Below are 16,746 nucleotides of genomic sequence, written 5' to 3'. Positions count from 1 at the left end.
CAGTCTGCGGTTACGGGTTCCTGACAGTAGCAGGGTGGCCCCTACCCCCTCGTCGTGTCCCATCGACACCACCCACCCACAAGAAGCTTCCAATGTCACTAAGCAAAACACGCTTCCACATAAGGCATTGGTCAGATTGTGTTTGGAATATTGTCAACAATTTTGTGCTCCTTATTAAGAAGGATATGCTGGCACTGGAGAGGATCCAGAGGAGGTTCACAAGAATGATTCCAGGACTAAAATGGCTAACGTATGAGCAGCATTTGATGGCTCTGGGACAGTACTCACTGCAGTTTAGAAGAATGAAGGGGATCTCATTGAAACCTATCACATATTGAAAGGCCTAGGTAGCGTGACTGTAGAGAGGATGCTTCCTATTCTAGAATCAGAGGACACAGCCTCAGAATAAAAAGATGTCCCTTTAGAATAGAGATGAGTGGGAATTTCTTTAGGCAAAGGGTGGTGAGTATGTGGAATTCTTTGCCACACACAGCTTGGAGTCTTTGGGTATGTCTCAAGTGGAGCTTGATAGGTTCTGGATCGGTAAAGGGCATCAAAGGTAATGAGGAGAAGCCGGGAGATTGGGGTTGAGAAGGAATATAAATGTATGGTAGAACAGGGCCAGTGGGCTGAAGTCTGTTCCTATATCATATGTCTTCCACATGCACTCACATGCCTGTACCATGCACCCACAAGCCCGCAGTGTGTGCACACACCCGTAACACGTGTAATCACGCCTACTTTCACTCACTGGAAACCCCTGGCGTTCCTTGCCATTTCCAAAGCAACATCAATCACATGTGCATTGTTAATTGTGAAGCAGACCAAATTCCCTCAGCTGAGCTGCCCCATTGTGTAACTGTAAACATACAACAGTAGAGGCCCTTTGGCCCACGATGTTGTGCTGACCTTTTAACCTTCTCTTGTGTTTCTTATAATGTCTGTTCAAATTCAGAGACCTGGCACAAACGATTCCTACACACTGATGCGCTTTACACAACGGCTGAAAATCACAGGGAAACATTACATCAATTCAAGTACAAAACACTGAGAAACTCAGTGCACCAGGCGGCTTCTATGGAGGGAAAAGGACAATTGACACTCCGGGCTGAGATCCCTCCTCCAGCGTTGTACGCGTGCTGCTCCGAATTTCCAGCATCCAAAGTCTCTTGTGTTCACATCATTTCAGCTCCCTGCATCTGATCAACCTATGCAGGAAACACAAAACTGCAGAACTTCCTTCATTTCCTTCTGGAAGCTTCAACGGCACTGAAAAAGAAGACAATTACCGGTGACACCGGGGGGCATACACGCCATACCCTCCCCATCCCACCACTCCATTGCCCCACCAATGCCCACCAAATCTCCCCATCCCATCACACCACACCTTCCTCATCCCACCACTCCATTTCCCCAGCAAATCTCCCCGTCCCGCCACACACCACACCCTCCCCATTGCCCCAGCACCCACACTCTGCCTGTTAAAGGTTCATTATCTGCTGTGGTCACACCCACCAGGGGGATGGTGTTTGTGTTCATGGCAGATAATGTCCAGGTATCCTTTCATAATCAATGTTGGGTCACTGCAGGGTTCCAGAGCCACACACACAGAACACAGGAGTACTCAGCAGGTCAGGCAGCATCTATGGAAATGAATAAACAGTTGACATTTCAGGCTGAGGCCTTCCATCAGGACTCCCAGACCTGGCACTCACCTAGAACCGGGTTTCAGCCTTAATCCTTGGTCCTTCCTTGACCTTCTCTGTCCCGCACTTAGCAGGTTGTGTGCTGAGATTTTTAGTACCCAAGTACTTGGCTGGTTTCTAAACAAAGAACCATTCAATCAGAAAACGGGGACAGTTGGCCCATCTAACCCTGCTGCCTTTCTCCCTCATTAAGCAGCTGAAATTCTGCATCACCTATTTCAGCAATTGTTTTTTGGAAGAGTGCAGGTCTCTAGTGGCCCACTGCCCCAGGACTCTGACCCCACTGGGTCCACACATCCTCTTTGTTTGAATCAGATCCAAAACTCAGCAGTTAATCAAACATAAATCTGTACTTGTTTACAGCTTTTTTTTTTATTTAGGAAGTCATCTGAAGGTTGTTCACAGAGAAGTCAATGTGAAGTCCCTAACCAGCAAAGGAGGCACAGAGATGAAAATTAAATGTGACCAGTTATTAATCCCAGCACGGAAGTGCCTCTACTTCCTTAGGAGTCTATGGAGATTCAGCATGACATCAAAACTTAATTCAAACTTCTATAATTGTGTAGTTAAGAGTGTACTGACAGGCTACATCATGGAAACACCAATTCTCTTGAAGGGAAAACCCTACAAAAGGTAATAGATTCGGCCCAGTACTACACGGGTAAAGCCCTCCCAACAATTGAGCACGTCTACATGAAACACTGCCGTTCGAAAGTGGCATCCATCATCAGAGCTCCCCATCACCCAGGCCATGCTCGTTTCTCCCTGTTGCCATCAGGTAGGAGGTCCAAGAGCCTCAGGACTCACACTACCAGATTCAATAACAGTCACTACCCCTCAACCATCAGGCTTTTGAACAAAAGGGGATAACAGTACTCATTTGCTCCATCAGTGAGATGTTTCCCACAACCAATGATCTCACTTTAAGGATTCTTTATCTTATTATCTCACGTTCCCGTTATTTATTGCTATTTATTTATATTTGCATTTGTGCAGTTTTTTGTCTTCTACACTCTGGTTGACCTTTCATTGACCCTGTTGTGGTTACGTTCAGCGGTCATTTGACATCATCTTGCTCGCCAACAGCTGAGGGGCTTCACACCAACTTCTCAAGAGCCATTAGAGATGGGCAGTGAGTGCTGGTCTTGTCAGTGCCCACACTGGCAATTCAGTAATGATGGACAGATCCCTCCCCACGTAGATTAAACCTGCTCAGATTCTTTTCAACAAAGTTTTCCAAGTACCAATTTCTTGGATTTGAGTTAAATATTGAAAACATTTCCTGCACAGGCACTTCGACTATGGCTGTGTGATCATTAGATATTTTTGATAAGAGAATATTTCTCTAAGTTAGTTATCCGCATAGACGTTAGGCATGAATTGACAATTTGTAACACAAGATACCTGTTGTGAAATAATTCCAAAGACTGCAGCAGCACTCAGCAGTAAAACACCATGACTCAACAGAATGTACTGGACAAGAGATTGTGGAGGCATTAGTAGTGATCTTTCAAGAATCACTAGATTCAGGCATGGTTCCAGAGGACTGGAAAATAGCCAATGTCACTCCACTCTTCAAGAAGGGAGGGAATCAGGAGGAAAGAAGTTAGTCTGACCTCAGTGGTTGGGAAGATGTTGAAGCTGATTATTAAGGATGTGGTTTTAGAGTACTTTGAGGCACATGATAAAATAGGCCGTGGTTGGCATGGTTTCCTCAATGGAAAATCTTGCCTGCAAATCAGTTGGAATTCTTTGAAGAAATAACAAGCAGGATAGACAGAGGAGAATCGGTGGATGTTGTGTATTTGGATTTTCAGAAGGCCTTTGACAAGGTGTCACACATGAGGCTACTTAACAGGTTAAGAGCCCATGGTATTACAGGAAAGATATTAGCATGGATAGAGCAGTGGCTGATTGGCAGGAGAATCTGGTTGGCTGCCGACGACTAGTGGTACTCCACAGTGGTCTGTATAGAGTCTGCTTCTCTTTATATTATATGTCAATGATTTGGATGACAAAATTGATGGCTTTGTGACCAAGTTTGCAGATGATATGAAGATAGGTGGAGGGGCAGGTAGTTTTGAGGAAGCAAAGGGGCTACAGAAGGACTTAGACAGATTAGGGGAATGGGCAAAGAAGTGACAGATGGAATACAGTGTCGGGAAGTAGAAGAAGTAACAGCATAGACTATTTTGTAAATGGAGAGAAAGTTTTAAAATCAGAGGTGCAAAGCGATTTAGGGGTCCTCATGCAGGATGCCCTAAAGGTTAGTTTGCGGGTTGAGTTGATGGTGAGGAAGGTAAATGCAATGATAGCATTCATTTAGAGAGGACTAAAATATAGATTTTTAATCTATAACTTAGATTCTTCATTGGTCAGGGCATGAAGGGATATGGAGAGAAGGCAGGAAATTGGGGCTGAGAGGAAAATTGGATCAGCCATGATGAAATGTCAGAGCAGAGTCGATGGGCCAAATGACCTAATTCTGCTCCTATATCTTATGGTCTTATAAAAGCAAGGATATTTTGTTGAGACTTTATAAGGCACTAGTAAGGCTTCACCTAGAGTATTGTGAGCAGTTTTGGGCCCCTTATCTAAGAAAAGATGAGCTGACATGCATGGATACATGGAGCTCAGAAAAATAAAGGGCTATGGATAAGTGTAGATAGTTCTAAGGTAAGGACATGTTCAGCACAGCTTTGTGGGCTGAAGGGCCTGTATTGTGCTGTAAGTTTTCCATGTATCTGTGTTTCTATGACACTGGAGAGGATTCAGAAGAGGTTCACGAGAATGATCCTTCCAATAATGAAAGGGTTACCATATGACGACCAAATGATGGCCCTGGACCTATACTCACTGAAATTCAGAAGAATGAGGAGGGATCACATTGAAACCTATCGAATGTTGAAAGGCCTCAATGGAGAGAATGTGGAGAGGATGTTTTCTATAGTGCGGGGTTCTCGGACCAAAGTACACAACCTCAGAACAGAAGGATGAGGAGGAATTTATTTACCCATAGATTGGTGAATCTGTGGAATTTGTTGCCACAGGTGGCATGGAGGCCAAGTTATTGGTATATTTAAGGCAGAGGAAGATAAGTGATTGATCAGGGAATGAAGCGATGTGGAGAGAAGGCAGGAGATTGGGGCTGAGAGCAATTGGATCAGCGATGATGAAATTGCAGAGCGGACTCGAGGGGTCAAATGGCCAAATTCTGCTCCTATGGCTTATGGTCTTAGCGTCATGCCTAAAATCTATGCATGTACAATTTGTAACACAAGATACCTGCTGCCATGAAATAAATGTAAGGATTGCAGCAACGCCCAGCAGTAAGAGACCAAGGCCCAGCAGAATGTACTGGATGTACTGAAGAAGCTGAGGTACCAGAGCCATGAAGGTGTAGAAGTTGTTCAGGATTGGACCATCAATGTTCCCAGTCTGAAAAAAATACAGTAAATCCCATCAGCAACAAAGGACTTATAACGTACACAAAAAGATGCCCAGCTTCTAATAATTTCATCATGCAGACCTGACCGCCCCATGCAGAATGGACATTGATGCTTTGGAGAGAGTTCAAGAGGTTCACTGGGATATTGCCTGCATGACAGTGTACAAGCTATAAGGAGAGGTTGAACAAGTCTATGTTGTTTTCTCTGGAGTGTTAAAGGCATGAGGTAAGCACAGGGTGGGGGGAGGTGTTTAAACTAGTATTGCAAGGGGATGGGAACCAGAGTGCCAGAAAAGTTAGTGCTGAGGTGGTGGAGACAGGTGTTGTTAGAACTCAGACCAAGTCAAGTATAAAAAGGGCTGCAGAAGGTCGTAAATCTAGTCAGCTCCATCTTGGGCACTAGCCTACAAAGTACCCAGGACACCTTTAGGGAGCGGTGTCTCAGAAAGGCAGTGTTCATTATTAAGGACCTCCAGCACCCAGGACATGCCCTTTTCTCACTGTTACCATCAGGTAGGAGGTACAGAAGCCTGAAGGCACACGCTCAGTGATTCAGGAACAGCTTCTTCCCCTCTGCCATCCGATTCCCAAATGGACATTGAAGCTTTGGACACTACCTCACTTTTGTTTTTAAATATACAGTATTTCTGTTTTTGCACATTTTAAAATCTATTCAATATATGTAATTGATTTACTTGTTTATTTATTTTTTCTCTGCTAGATTATGTATTGCGTTGAACTGCTACTGCTAAGTTAACAAATTTCACATCACATGCCGGTGATAATAAACCTGATTCTGATTCTGAGATGGAATTTAAAGCAGACAAGTGTGAGATACTGCACTTCGGGAGGACCAACCAGGGTAGGTATTACACGGTGGATGGTAGGGCACTGAGGAGTGTGGTAGAACAAAGGGATCTGAGAGTGCAGGTCCATATTTCCTTAAAAGTGGCATCACAGGTTGATAGGGTCATAAAGAAAGCTTTTGGCACATTGGCCTTCATAAATCAATGTATTGAGTACAGGAGTTGGGAAGTTATCTTGAAACAAAGATGTTGGTGAGGTCTAATTTAGAATATTGTGAGCAGCTTTGGTCAGCTACCTACAAGAAAGATATAAATAAGATTGGAAGAGTACAGAGAAGATTTACAAGGAAGTTGCTGGAATTTGAGGATCTGAGTTTTAGGGAAAGCTTGAATAGGTTAGGACTTTATTTCCTTGAACGTAGAAGATTCTGGGGAGATCTGATAGAGGTACACAAAATTATGAGGGGTAAAGATAGGGTAAATGTGAGCAGGCTTGTTCCACTGAGGTTGGGTGAAATTACCACTAGAGGTCATGGATTAAGGGTGAAAGATGAAAAGTTTAAGAAGAACATGAGGGGAAACTTCTTCACTCAGAGGCTGGTGAGAGTGTGGAACTGCCAGTGCAAGTGGTGGATATGGGGTCGATTTCAACACTTGAGAGAAATTTAGATAGGTACGTGGATGTGGGGGAACAGAGGGCTATGGTTCGGGTGCAGGTCAATGGGACTATGCAGATTGATCGTTCAGCACAGACTAGATGTAAATTGGCCAAAGGGCCCATTTCTCTGCTGTATTGTTCAGACTTTAATTAAAAAAGACTACAAGTTATAATAGAAAAAAAGACTCTTTTAAATAAGTAGTGTGAAAAGAAAGCAAAGAAAATAAAAAAAATAGTGAGGTAGTGTACATTGTTCATTGTCCATTCAGAAATCAGATGGCAGAGGGGAAGAAGCTGTTCCTGAATCATTGAGTGTGTGTCTTCAGGCTCCTGTACCTGCTTCCTGATGGCAGCAATGAGAAGAGGGTATGTCCTGGATGGATGGGGATCCTTAATGATGGATGCCACCTTATTGGGGCATCGCATTTGGATGATATCCTCAGAGCTGGCAAGGCTAGTGCCCATGATGGAGCTGAGTGTGTTTGTAACTTTCTGCAGCTTTTTCTGATCCTGTGCAGTGCCCCCTCCATACCAGATAGTGATGCAACCAGTTTGAATGCTTCCTACAGTACATCTGTAGAAATATGCAAATCTCCTCAAACTCCTAATGAATTGTAGCCACTGCCGTGCCTCCGTTGTAATTGTATCAATATGCTGGGCCCATGATAGGTCTTCAGAGATGTTGACACCCAGGAATTTGAAACTGGTCTCCCTTTCCACTCTGGTCCCTCGATGAGGACTGATGTGTGTTCCCTTGACTTCCCCTTCCTTCAGTCCACAATCAATTCCTTGGCCTTACTGACACTGAGTGCAAGGTTGTTGTTATGATACCACTCAACAGCTGGTCTACCTCACTCCTGTATGCCTCCTCGTCGTCACCATCTGAAATTCTGCCGACAATAGTTGTTGTCATCAGCAAATTTATGGATGGTGTTTGAGTTGTGCCTATCCACACAGTCATGGATGGAGAGAGAGTAGAGCAGTGAGCTAAACACACAACCTTGAGATGTGCCAGTGTGGATTGTCAACGAGGAGTAGATGTTATTTCCAATCTGCACAGACTGTGGGCTCTCAATGAGGAAATCAAGGATCCAGTTGTAGGGGGAGGTATGGAGGTCCAGGTTTTGGAGCTTGTTGATTAGAACAGAGGGTATGATGGTGTTAAATGCTGAGCTTTAATTAATAAGCAGCACCCTGATGCAGATATTGCTGTTGTCCAGGGGATCTGAGGGCAAGTGAAGAGCCAGTGAGACTGTATTAAAATGGAGATGTAACGTAAAGGTTTTTACTCCTCATGTGTATGAAGGATGTAAGTAATAAAAGTTAATTTAATTCAGTTCAATCACTGTGGACCTATTGTGGTGATAGGTAAGTTGCAGTGGGCCCAGCTCCTTGCTAAGGCGAGAGTTGATTCTGGCCATAACCAACATCTCAATACACTTCATGAGTGATAGTCACTGAGTCAGCTCACCCTGCCTCAGGTACTGGTATGACTGTCATCCTCTTGAACAGGTGGGAACCATCGACTCCAGCAGTGAGAGATTGAAGCTGGCCTTGAACACACCTGCCTGTTGGTTGGTACAGGTTTACAAGGGACCACTGGGTACAGCATCAGCTGACGCCTTGTGAGGTTTCACCCTCTTGAAAGATGCTGTGATGTCAGCCTCTGATGCGAAGGTCACAGGGTTACCGGATGCTGCAGAGGTTTGTCCAGGTGTAGTTTTATTCTCCCTTTCAAAGTGTGCACCAAAGGAGTCGAGCTCATCTGGGAGTGAGATGTCACCGATGTTCATGATGTTAGGTTCCCCTGGAGAAGAACAGGCCTTTTGCTTGTCATTAGATTGAGGAGAGGGTGTGTCCCCAGGGAGGGGTCATGATCTAGGGAGGGAGAGTGACTCAGGAGACATGCTATGTGGGCATCGGAAGGGGTGGGATAGGTGAGTCATGGGGAGAGGATAGGTATCTAAAGAGTGAGAGTGATCTGGGCAGAGTGTGTGACCGGTGGGATGGGTGAAATCGAGGGTGAAGGCAACATAAGGAGGATATAGAGAGGTCAGTGAGTGGGCAAAGATCTGGGAAGTGGAGAATCAGATGGGAAACTGTCCATTTTGTCAGGAGACATGAATAAGTTTGCTATCTAAAAAGAGAGAGATTGTGGAACTTTGCAGTGCAGAGGGGCCCGTGCCCGATGATACTTAAAAAAAAATCCAAACAATGTTCTAGTTAATGCTGCCAGAATTGGAATGGAACGGAAGAGAGGATTTAGGGTAGAGATGATTTTAAGGAAAGATGTTCATGCTCGGGAGCAGAGATGTGTTCAGGAGTGGGAATGCGAGTGGGAACAGGAACAGAATGGGCACAGAGATGGGATGGGATACGGACAGAGAATGGAGATAAGAGTGGGAAATGGATCAAGATGGAGATAAGAGCAGAGACGGGATGGGCATGTGGACAGGGAATGAGAAGAGGAGCTGGAACAGGAACAGGGATGAAACCGAAATGTAGACAGAACAGGATCAGGCCACTGACCCACCTGCCTGCACAGGAACACCTGGGCTGGCCATTTCCCCAGTACACCCACCTGTACAGGAACACCTGGGCTGGCCATTTCTCCAGTACCACCGGCCTGTACAGGAACACCTGGGCTGGCCATTTCCCCAGTACACCCACCTGTACAGGAACACCTGGGCTGGCCATTTCCCCAGTACGCCCACCTGTACAGGAACACCTGGGCTGGCCATTTTCCCAGTACGCCCACCTGTACAGGAAGACCTGGGCTAGCCAATTCCCCAGTAATGACATTGCCCCATGCATCTTGATCCTAGCAGCCAGAGGGACTTACTTCATCAAACCACATGAAAGGTAGCAGCATGGTCCGCATTTTTCCTGTCAGCCTGCAGAGAGAAAGGCCAGACGTTAGCTTGCAGCCATAACAGTTTTCTATATTTTGCAGAATCCATCACAACCTGGGAAGAGTATCTGAAGTTCTGTCCATTGGCATATTCAGAGGCCCCTATAGGGGTAGTGAGACAGTGGCCCCAGGGCCAGCTGCTCCCCTAGCATGAAGACAGCAATATCCTCATGCCCAATGGCAGCTGGATCTCAGGCTGTTTACCCCGACACCTGGTTCCCCTCTGTAACGTATTTGTTCTTTCACCCTTCCAGATCTTGGTGAAGGTCATCCAGAATCTTTAACAATTTTTCTCTCCACAGACGCTGCATGACCTGCCGAATATTTCCAGCATTAGCTGTTTTTTTAAAAACTTCAGCTATCCAATATGTTCAGTTTTTATCTTTTCACATGGTTTCCTGCTGTTTTAAGCCCTCATTGGCACTTTTAAGGAATTATTACTAAGAAGCATAAACCATCTAGTCGATCATTGACAAGTGCGATCAGCTGCTTTCAGTAAACATTGGCTACAGAGGCACAGATATTCCATTTATTAAAGAGGAATCAGTGACTACAGGCCCATTTACTTCACAGGTTGTGGATAAATTGCTTCTAAGGAACACGATAAATCTTAATTTAAATTATTCAGGCCAACATGGGTTTGTTAAGGGAATTTTGTGTCCAATTAACTTGAGTAAATTTTTTGAGGAATGCAACATGGATTCAGGTCCATAAGCATGAATCAGAATCAGGTTTATTACCACCGGTATGTGACGTGAAATTTGTTAACTTAGCAGCAGCAGATCAATGCAATACATAATCTAGCAGAGAGAAAAAAATAATAAAAATTAATAATAAGTAAATCAATTACGGTATATGTATATTGAATAGATTTTTAAAAATTGCAAAAACAGAAATACTGTATATTTTTAAAAAGGTAAGGTAGTGGCCAAAAATTTGATGTCCATTTAGGAATCGGATGGCAGAGGGGAAGAAGCATGAAAATGTCTGCAGATGCTGAAAATCCAGAGTAACACACACAAAATGCTGGAGGAACTCAGGAGGTCAGGCAGCATCCATGGAAGCAAAAAGATAGTCGATGTTTCAGGCCGAGACCCTTCTTCAGGTCTGAGCAAAGGGACTTGGCCTGAAATGTTGACTGTCTTTTCATTTCCATAGACGCTGCCTGACCTGCTGAGTTCCTCCAGCATTTTGTATGGTTTCAGAGGCCCTTCATTCCATTTATGGAGCCCACTCAACTAGTCCCAATTTCCTGCATTCCCTTTAAGACCCACCTCTCCCTGTAGCTAACTGAATGCTATTTAAATGATACTGCTGTACCTGTCTTAGCTACTTCTTCGGAACCTTGTTCCATATACTCACTACTCTATGTGAAAAAAAGTTGTCACCTCAGGTCCCTTTTAAGTCTTTCCCCACTCATCTTAGTTTTGGACTCCTCTACATTGGGAAAAGACTGTTACCTTCCACCTTATCTGCACCTCCCAGCACCTCAAACAGCTTTATTGCTTTTAGTTCTTGAGATCCCCGAGATCCAGAGTTCCCTGGAGACGAGGTCCTTGCCTGTGAAAGCCCTGTGCCCTCATTATTGCGCTTTGCAATTGGCTTCTTATTTTTATAGGTACTGAGAAATGGTGAAATGTTAGTCTTGCACATTGCTCATACAAATTATATCAGTACTGTGCTTTGAGGTAGAACAGGGCAGATCAATAACAGAATGCAGGGTAACGTGTTACAGTCACAGAGTGCAGTGCAGCTAGACAATAAGGTGCAAGGTCATTACGAGGCAGATTGGGAAGTCAAGATTCTATTTTATCATACTTGGGGACCATTCAATAGTATTATAATAGTGGGGTAGAAGCTATCATTGAGCCTGCTGGTAGTGTTTACAGGCTTTTGCATCTGAAGATGCCAGTCCACTTGTGAAAGCTGCTCCCAGCTTACTTTTGCTAGGTCCTGCCTTATGATATCAGTCATTCCCCAATTCAAGGCCTTCATTTCCAGTCCACCCTCATCCCTTCCATAACTACCATGTTATAGACCCCATCTCCAAAGTGCTGTCACAAACACTCCAACCACTTAGGGTTATGAAAACATACGGTACAGAAAGGGGACCCATTGTTCTAACTCATCCACGCTGACCAAGATAACTATCCATGCTAATTCCATTTCTCTGCATTAGTCCTATTCCTTTCTTATCCAAGCACATGTCTGAACATGGTTGGGTTTTGGGTGAGTTTGGGCTAAGATCAAGTTCGAGGTTTTGGTTACAACAATAGTCGACAACCTACTCTCTCCTTCTAGGTGAATGGGAGATAACAAAGTAACCAATAAATTCACTTACTTTATTCCTTTTGCAGCTTTTATGAACAGATTAAGTTGTAATTTAATGGAGACATTCAGAGGGACACCTGTCAACTGAAAGGTGAAAAATCTATTAGACTAAAACATTCTGAACCCTTTGGTTATCCCACCCAGGAAATGGTCACATTCACCAAGGCAACATTACATTCTTACTGTCTACTGAACCTTAAAGAATGGAAGAACCCTTTTGACCTGTTGAGTCAAGCTAGAGAAGCCGCTGTTTAGACTAGGCCCATAGCCTGGACTAGGCCAATATATCTTTCCTCAAGTAAAGAAACTAGAACTGCACACAGTGCTCCGGGGATGGCTATACTGTATTTAGTGTTTCCATTTAATTTAGTGTTAGCAAAATTAGACATGCTCACTTGGTTTCCTGTGCCAAATTGTTAATGGCAGTCATTAACTACTAACCACTGACTGCCAATCAGAGAAATACCCATTTATCCCAACTCCCTGCCTAATATTGGTTAACCAAGCCTCCACCCATACCAATATATTACCCCCAACTCCCCAAGTTTTTGCACTATTCTGTTTGCTTCTCACTCATCATGAATGATGCTAGATTTTTAATTTCTAATTTAATTCTCACAACTTTAAATCCACCCAGCTGCAATGAGAGGATTTAGATTTAAAATCACTAGTACATAAGATGGACTCTTGACCTTACGATCGACCTCAATGTGAGCTTTGACCTTACTGGCTAGCTCAGTGTGACCTTTGACCTTATTGTCTACCTACACTGCACTTTCTGTGTAACACTACGTTCTGCACCCTGTTATAGTTTTGCCTTGTTCTACCTCAACGTACTGTTGCAACAAATGTACAATTGTTGTAAATGAACTGTCGTAATGAATTGTACCTCAGTACGTGTGACAATTTATCACTTTGACCACTTTACAATGCATTTACTATCGTGTTTTTGGTTCTAATTGTCTTCTTTCCTGTATAACTTTGTATAACTTACAGTACTGTGCAAAATTCTCAGGCACCCTAGCTCTATCTATCTATCTATCTTATCTATCTCTATCCTCTATCTATATACAGTACCTATAAAAACATTCACCCCCTTGGAAGCTTTCATGTTTTATTGTTTTATAACATTGAATCGCAATGGATTCAATTTGGCTTGCTTGACACTGATCAACAGAAAGAGACTCTTTCGTGTCAAAATGAAAGCCGATCTCTACAAAGTGATCTAAATTAGTCACAAATATAAAACACAAAATAATTGATTGCGTAAGTATTCACCCCCTTCAAATCGGTATTTAGTAGATGCACCCTTGGCAGCAATTACAACCGTGAGTCTGAGTCTGTGTGAATAGATCTCTATCAGCTTTGTATATCTGGACACTACAACTTTCCCCCAATCTTCTTTACAAAACTGCTCAAGCTCCGTCAGATTGCATGGAAGTTGTGAGTGAACAGCCCTTTTCAAGTCCAGCCACAAATTCTCAATTGGTTTGAGGTCTGGACTCTGACTTGGCTACTCCTGGACATTAACTTTGTTGTTTTTAAGCCATTCCTGCATAACTTTGGCTTTATGCTTGGGGCCATTGACTTGCTGAAAAACAAATCTTCTCCCAAGATGTAGTTCTCTTGCAAATTGCATCAGGTTTTCCTCCAGGATTTCCCTGTATTTTGCTGCATTCAATTTACCCTCTACCTTCACAAGCCTTCCAGGGCCTGCAGCAGTGAAGCATCCCCACAGCACGATGCAGCCACCACCAGGCTTCATGGTAGGGATGGTTTCTTATTGATGACATATGGGTGCTTTTGATAGCGTTTAGTCTGATAGCTAGAAAGTTCAATTTTGGTTTCATCAGACCATAGAATTTTCTTCCAGCTGACTTCAGAGTCTCCCACATGCCTTCTGGTAAACTCTAGCTGAGATTTCATGTGAGTTTTTTTTTCAACAGTGGCATTCTCTTTGCCATTCTACCATAAAGCTGCGACTGGTGAACCACCTGGGCAACAGTAGTTGTATGTGCAGTCTCTCCCATCTCAGCCACTGAAGCTTGTAACTCCTCCAGAGTTGTCATGGGTCTCTTGGTGGTCTCCCTCACTGGTCCCCTTCTTGCACAGTCACTCAGTTTTTGAGGACGGCCTGTTCTAGGCAGGTTTACAGCTGAGCCATATTCTTTCCATTTCTTGATGATTGACTTAGCTGTACTCCAAGAGATATTCAGTGGCTTGGAAATTTTCTTGTATCCATCTCCTGATTTGTGCTTTTCAATGGAGTTCCTTTTCATGGAGTTGCTTGGAGTGCTCTTTTGTCTTCATGGTGTAGCTTTTGCCAGGAGACTGACTCACCAGCAGTCAAACCTCCCAGATACAAGTCTATTTTTACTACAATCAATCAAAACGCCTGGACTGCACACAGTGATCTCCATTTAACTAACTATGTGACTTCTGAACCCAATTGGCTGAACTGGTGATGATTTGGTGAGTCATATTAAAGCAGGCGAATACTTATGCAATCAATTATTTGTGTTTTATATTTGTAATTAATTTAGATCGCTTTGTGGAGATCTGTTTTCACTTTGACACAAAAGAGTCTCTTTCTGTTGATCAGTGTCAAAAAAGCCAAATTAAATTCATTGTGATTCAATATTGTAAAACAATAAAACATGAAAACTTCCGGGGGGGGGGCAGGGGTGAATACTTTTTATGGGCTCTGTATATATAGATAGAGCTAGGGTGTCTGAGGCTTTTATACAGTACATTGTCTTTCCATTTTCCAAATAGCACATAATACTACTGGCGAAATACTCTTATTTATGTTTCCCAACCATCTTTCTATTTTAACCAATATACAGTACTGTACAAAACTATTCGGCACCCTAACTGTATACAGTCTATATGCCTAAGACTTTTCCACAGTTCTATAGTTTCAATTATTGTTTGTCTTGTGAATGCTGCTTATCTGATGCCATGTGTCTGTGAAGTTCCTCACTGCCCTGTGCACACAGTCATAAACTAAACCTGTTTTGATCGCAGGAGGATTTAAAAGCAATAGAGTATAATAGATAGATGGATACTTTATTGATCCCAAAGGAAATTACAGTGTCACAGTAGCATTACAAGTGCACAGATATACAAATGTACAAATATTAGAAGAGAAGTAAGAAAGAATAAAAAATAAGTTACCTCAAACAGTCTAACAGGAGGGGCAAACAACAGGAATTCTGCAGATGCTGGAAATTCAAGCAACACACATCAAAGTTGCTGGTGAACGCAGCAGGCCGGGCAGCATCTCTAGGAAGAGGTGCAGTCGACGTTTCAGGCCGAGACCCTTCGTCAGGACTAACTGAAGGAAGAGTGAGTAAGGGATTTGAAAGTTGGAGGGGGAGGGGGAGATCCAAAATGATAGGAGAAGACAGGAGGGGGAGGGATGGAGCCAAGAGCTCCAGGTTGGATCCTGATGGCATGAACATCGACTTAGCTCTAACTTTCGCTAATGCCCCACCTCCCTCTCGTACCCCATCTGTTACTTACTTTTATACACACATTCTTTCTCTCACTCTCCTTTTTCTCCCTGTGTCCCTCTGAATATATCCCTTGCCCATCCACTGGGTCCCCCCCCCCTTGTCTTTCTTCCCGGACCTCCTGTCCCATGATCCTCTCGTATCCCTTTTGCCAATCACCTGTCCAGCTCTTGGCTCCATCCCTTCCCCTCCTGTCTTCTCCTATCATTTTGGATCTCCCCCTCCCCCTCCAACTTTCAAATCCCTTACTCACTCTTCCTTCAGTTAGTCCTGACGAAGAGTCTCGGCCTGAAACGTCGACTGCACCTCTTCCTAGAGATGCTGCCCGGCCTGCTGCGTTCACCAGCAACTTTGATGTGTGTAACAGGAGGGGGTCATCACTTCCCCTCCTAAAGGTTGACTCATTATAGAGCCTAATGGCCGAGGGTAAGAATGACCTCATATAGCGCTCTTTGGAGCAGCACAGTTCTCTTGGCCTATTACTGAAAGTGCTCCTCTGTTCAGCCAAGGTGGCATGCAGAGGGTGAGAAACATTGCCCAGAATTGCCAGGATTTTCCATAGGGTCCCTTGTGTGTCCAGTTTGACTCCTATAACAGAGCCAGCCTTTCTAATCAGTTTATTGAGCCTGTTGGCAGCACCCATATTGATACCATTGCCCCAGCGCACCACCCCATAGAAGATTGTACTGGTGATAACAGACTGGTAGAACATGAGAAGGAGAGGCCTACATACTCCAAAGGACCTCAGTCTCCTCAGGAAGTAGAGGTGACTCTGGCCCTTGTACACAGCCTCTGTGTTGGTGCTCCACTCCAGTCTGTAATCCAGGTGCACCCCAGGTACGTGTAGGTCCTCACCACATCTATATCCTCACTATCAGGAGTAGGCAGGGAGCAGTGCAGGGTTAGTCTTCCTAAAGTCCATCACCATCTCCTTTGTCTGACTGATGTTGAGCTGCAGATGATTCAGCTTGCACCATTTGACAAAGTCGTGACTTCCAGCTTTCCCAGCCTTGGCCATGATTGCCCAGGTGCAAGATGAGGAGAAATTGGTAAACTCATCTATCAGAGGTTTTTGAAGCAGAATGTTGGGAGCTATGCTAAAGAGGTTCCATACTTGACCTTGTGTCAGGAAATGACGGTGGAGTGTCTGTGGAGAAGCCCTTTGGGAACAGCAAACGTTGTTCACCAACTTTCATAGTAGTCCTGGAAAAAGATGAGGCTGGTCATTGAGACAGGCCACAACCTGGGAAAGGCAGATTTCAGTGACGTGCACAAAACGCTGGAGGAACTCAGCAGGCCAGGCAGCGTCTACAGAAAAGAGTACAGTCAACGTTTCGGGCCGAGGCCTTCATCAGGACTGAGTGTGTTGCA

At 44.0% G+C, this 16,746-nt stretch overlaps 1 protein-coding gene across 1 annotated transcript in view; it reads right to left on the bottom strand.

Moving 5' to 3' along the window:
- Nucleotides 1-1,715: 1,715 nt before the first annotated feature.
- The window catches only part of LOC140186099 (scavenger receptor class B member 1-like), a 52,575-nt gene continuing 37,544 nt past the window's right edge, over nt 1,716-16,746 (bottom strand). Inside the window, exons 11-14 of the mRNA XM_072239974.1 lie at nt 11,871-11,944; nt 9,461-9,512; nt 4,992-5,144; nt 1,716-1,823 (exon numbers count right to left, since the gene is read on the bottom strand). Coding sequence (XP_072096075.1) covers nt 1,716-1,823; nt 4,992-5,144; nt 9,461-9,512; nt 11,871-11,944 — 387 coding nt within the window. The remainder of the gene's footprint in view (nt 1,824-4,991; nt 5,145-9,460; nt 9,513-11,870; nt 11,945-16,746) is intronic.

The sequence above is a fragment of the Mobula birostris genome, chromosome 22 (genome assembly GCF_030028105.1).
Source record: "Mobula birostris isolate sMobBir1 chromosome 22, sMobBir1.hap1, whole genome shotgun sequence".
In the NCBI taxonomy this organism is placed as follows: Eukaryota; Metazoa; Chordata; class Chondrichthyes; order Myliobatiformes; family Myliobatidae; genus Mobula; species Mobula birostris.
This window is presented reverse-complemented; position numbering and strand designations above follow the sequence as displayed.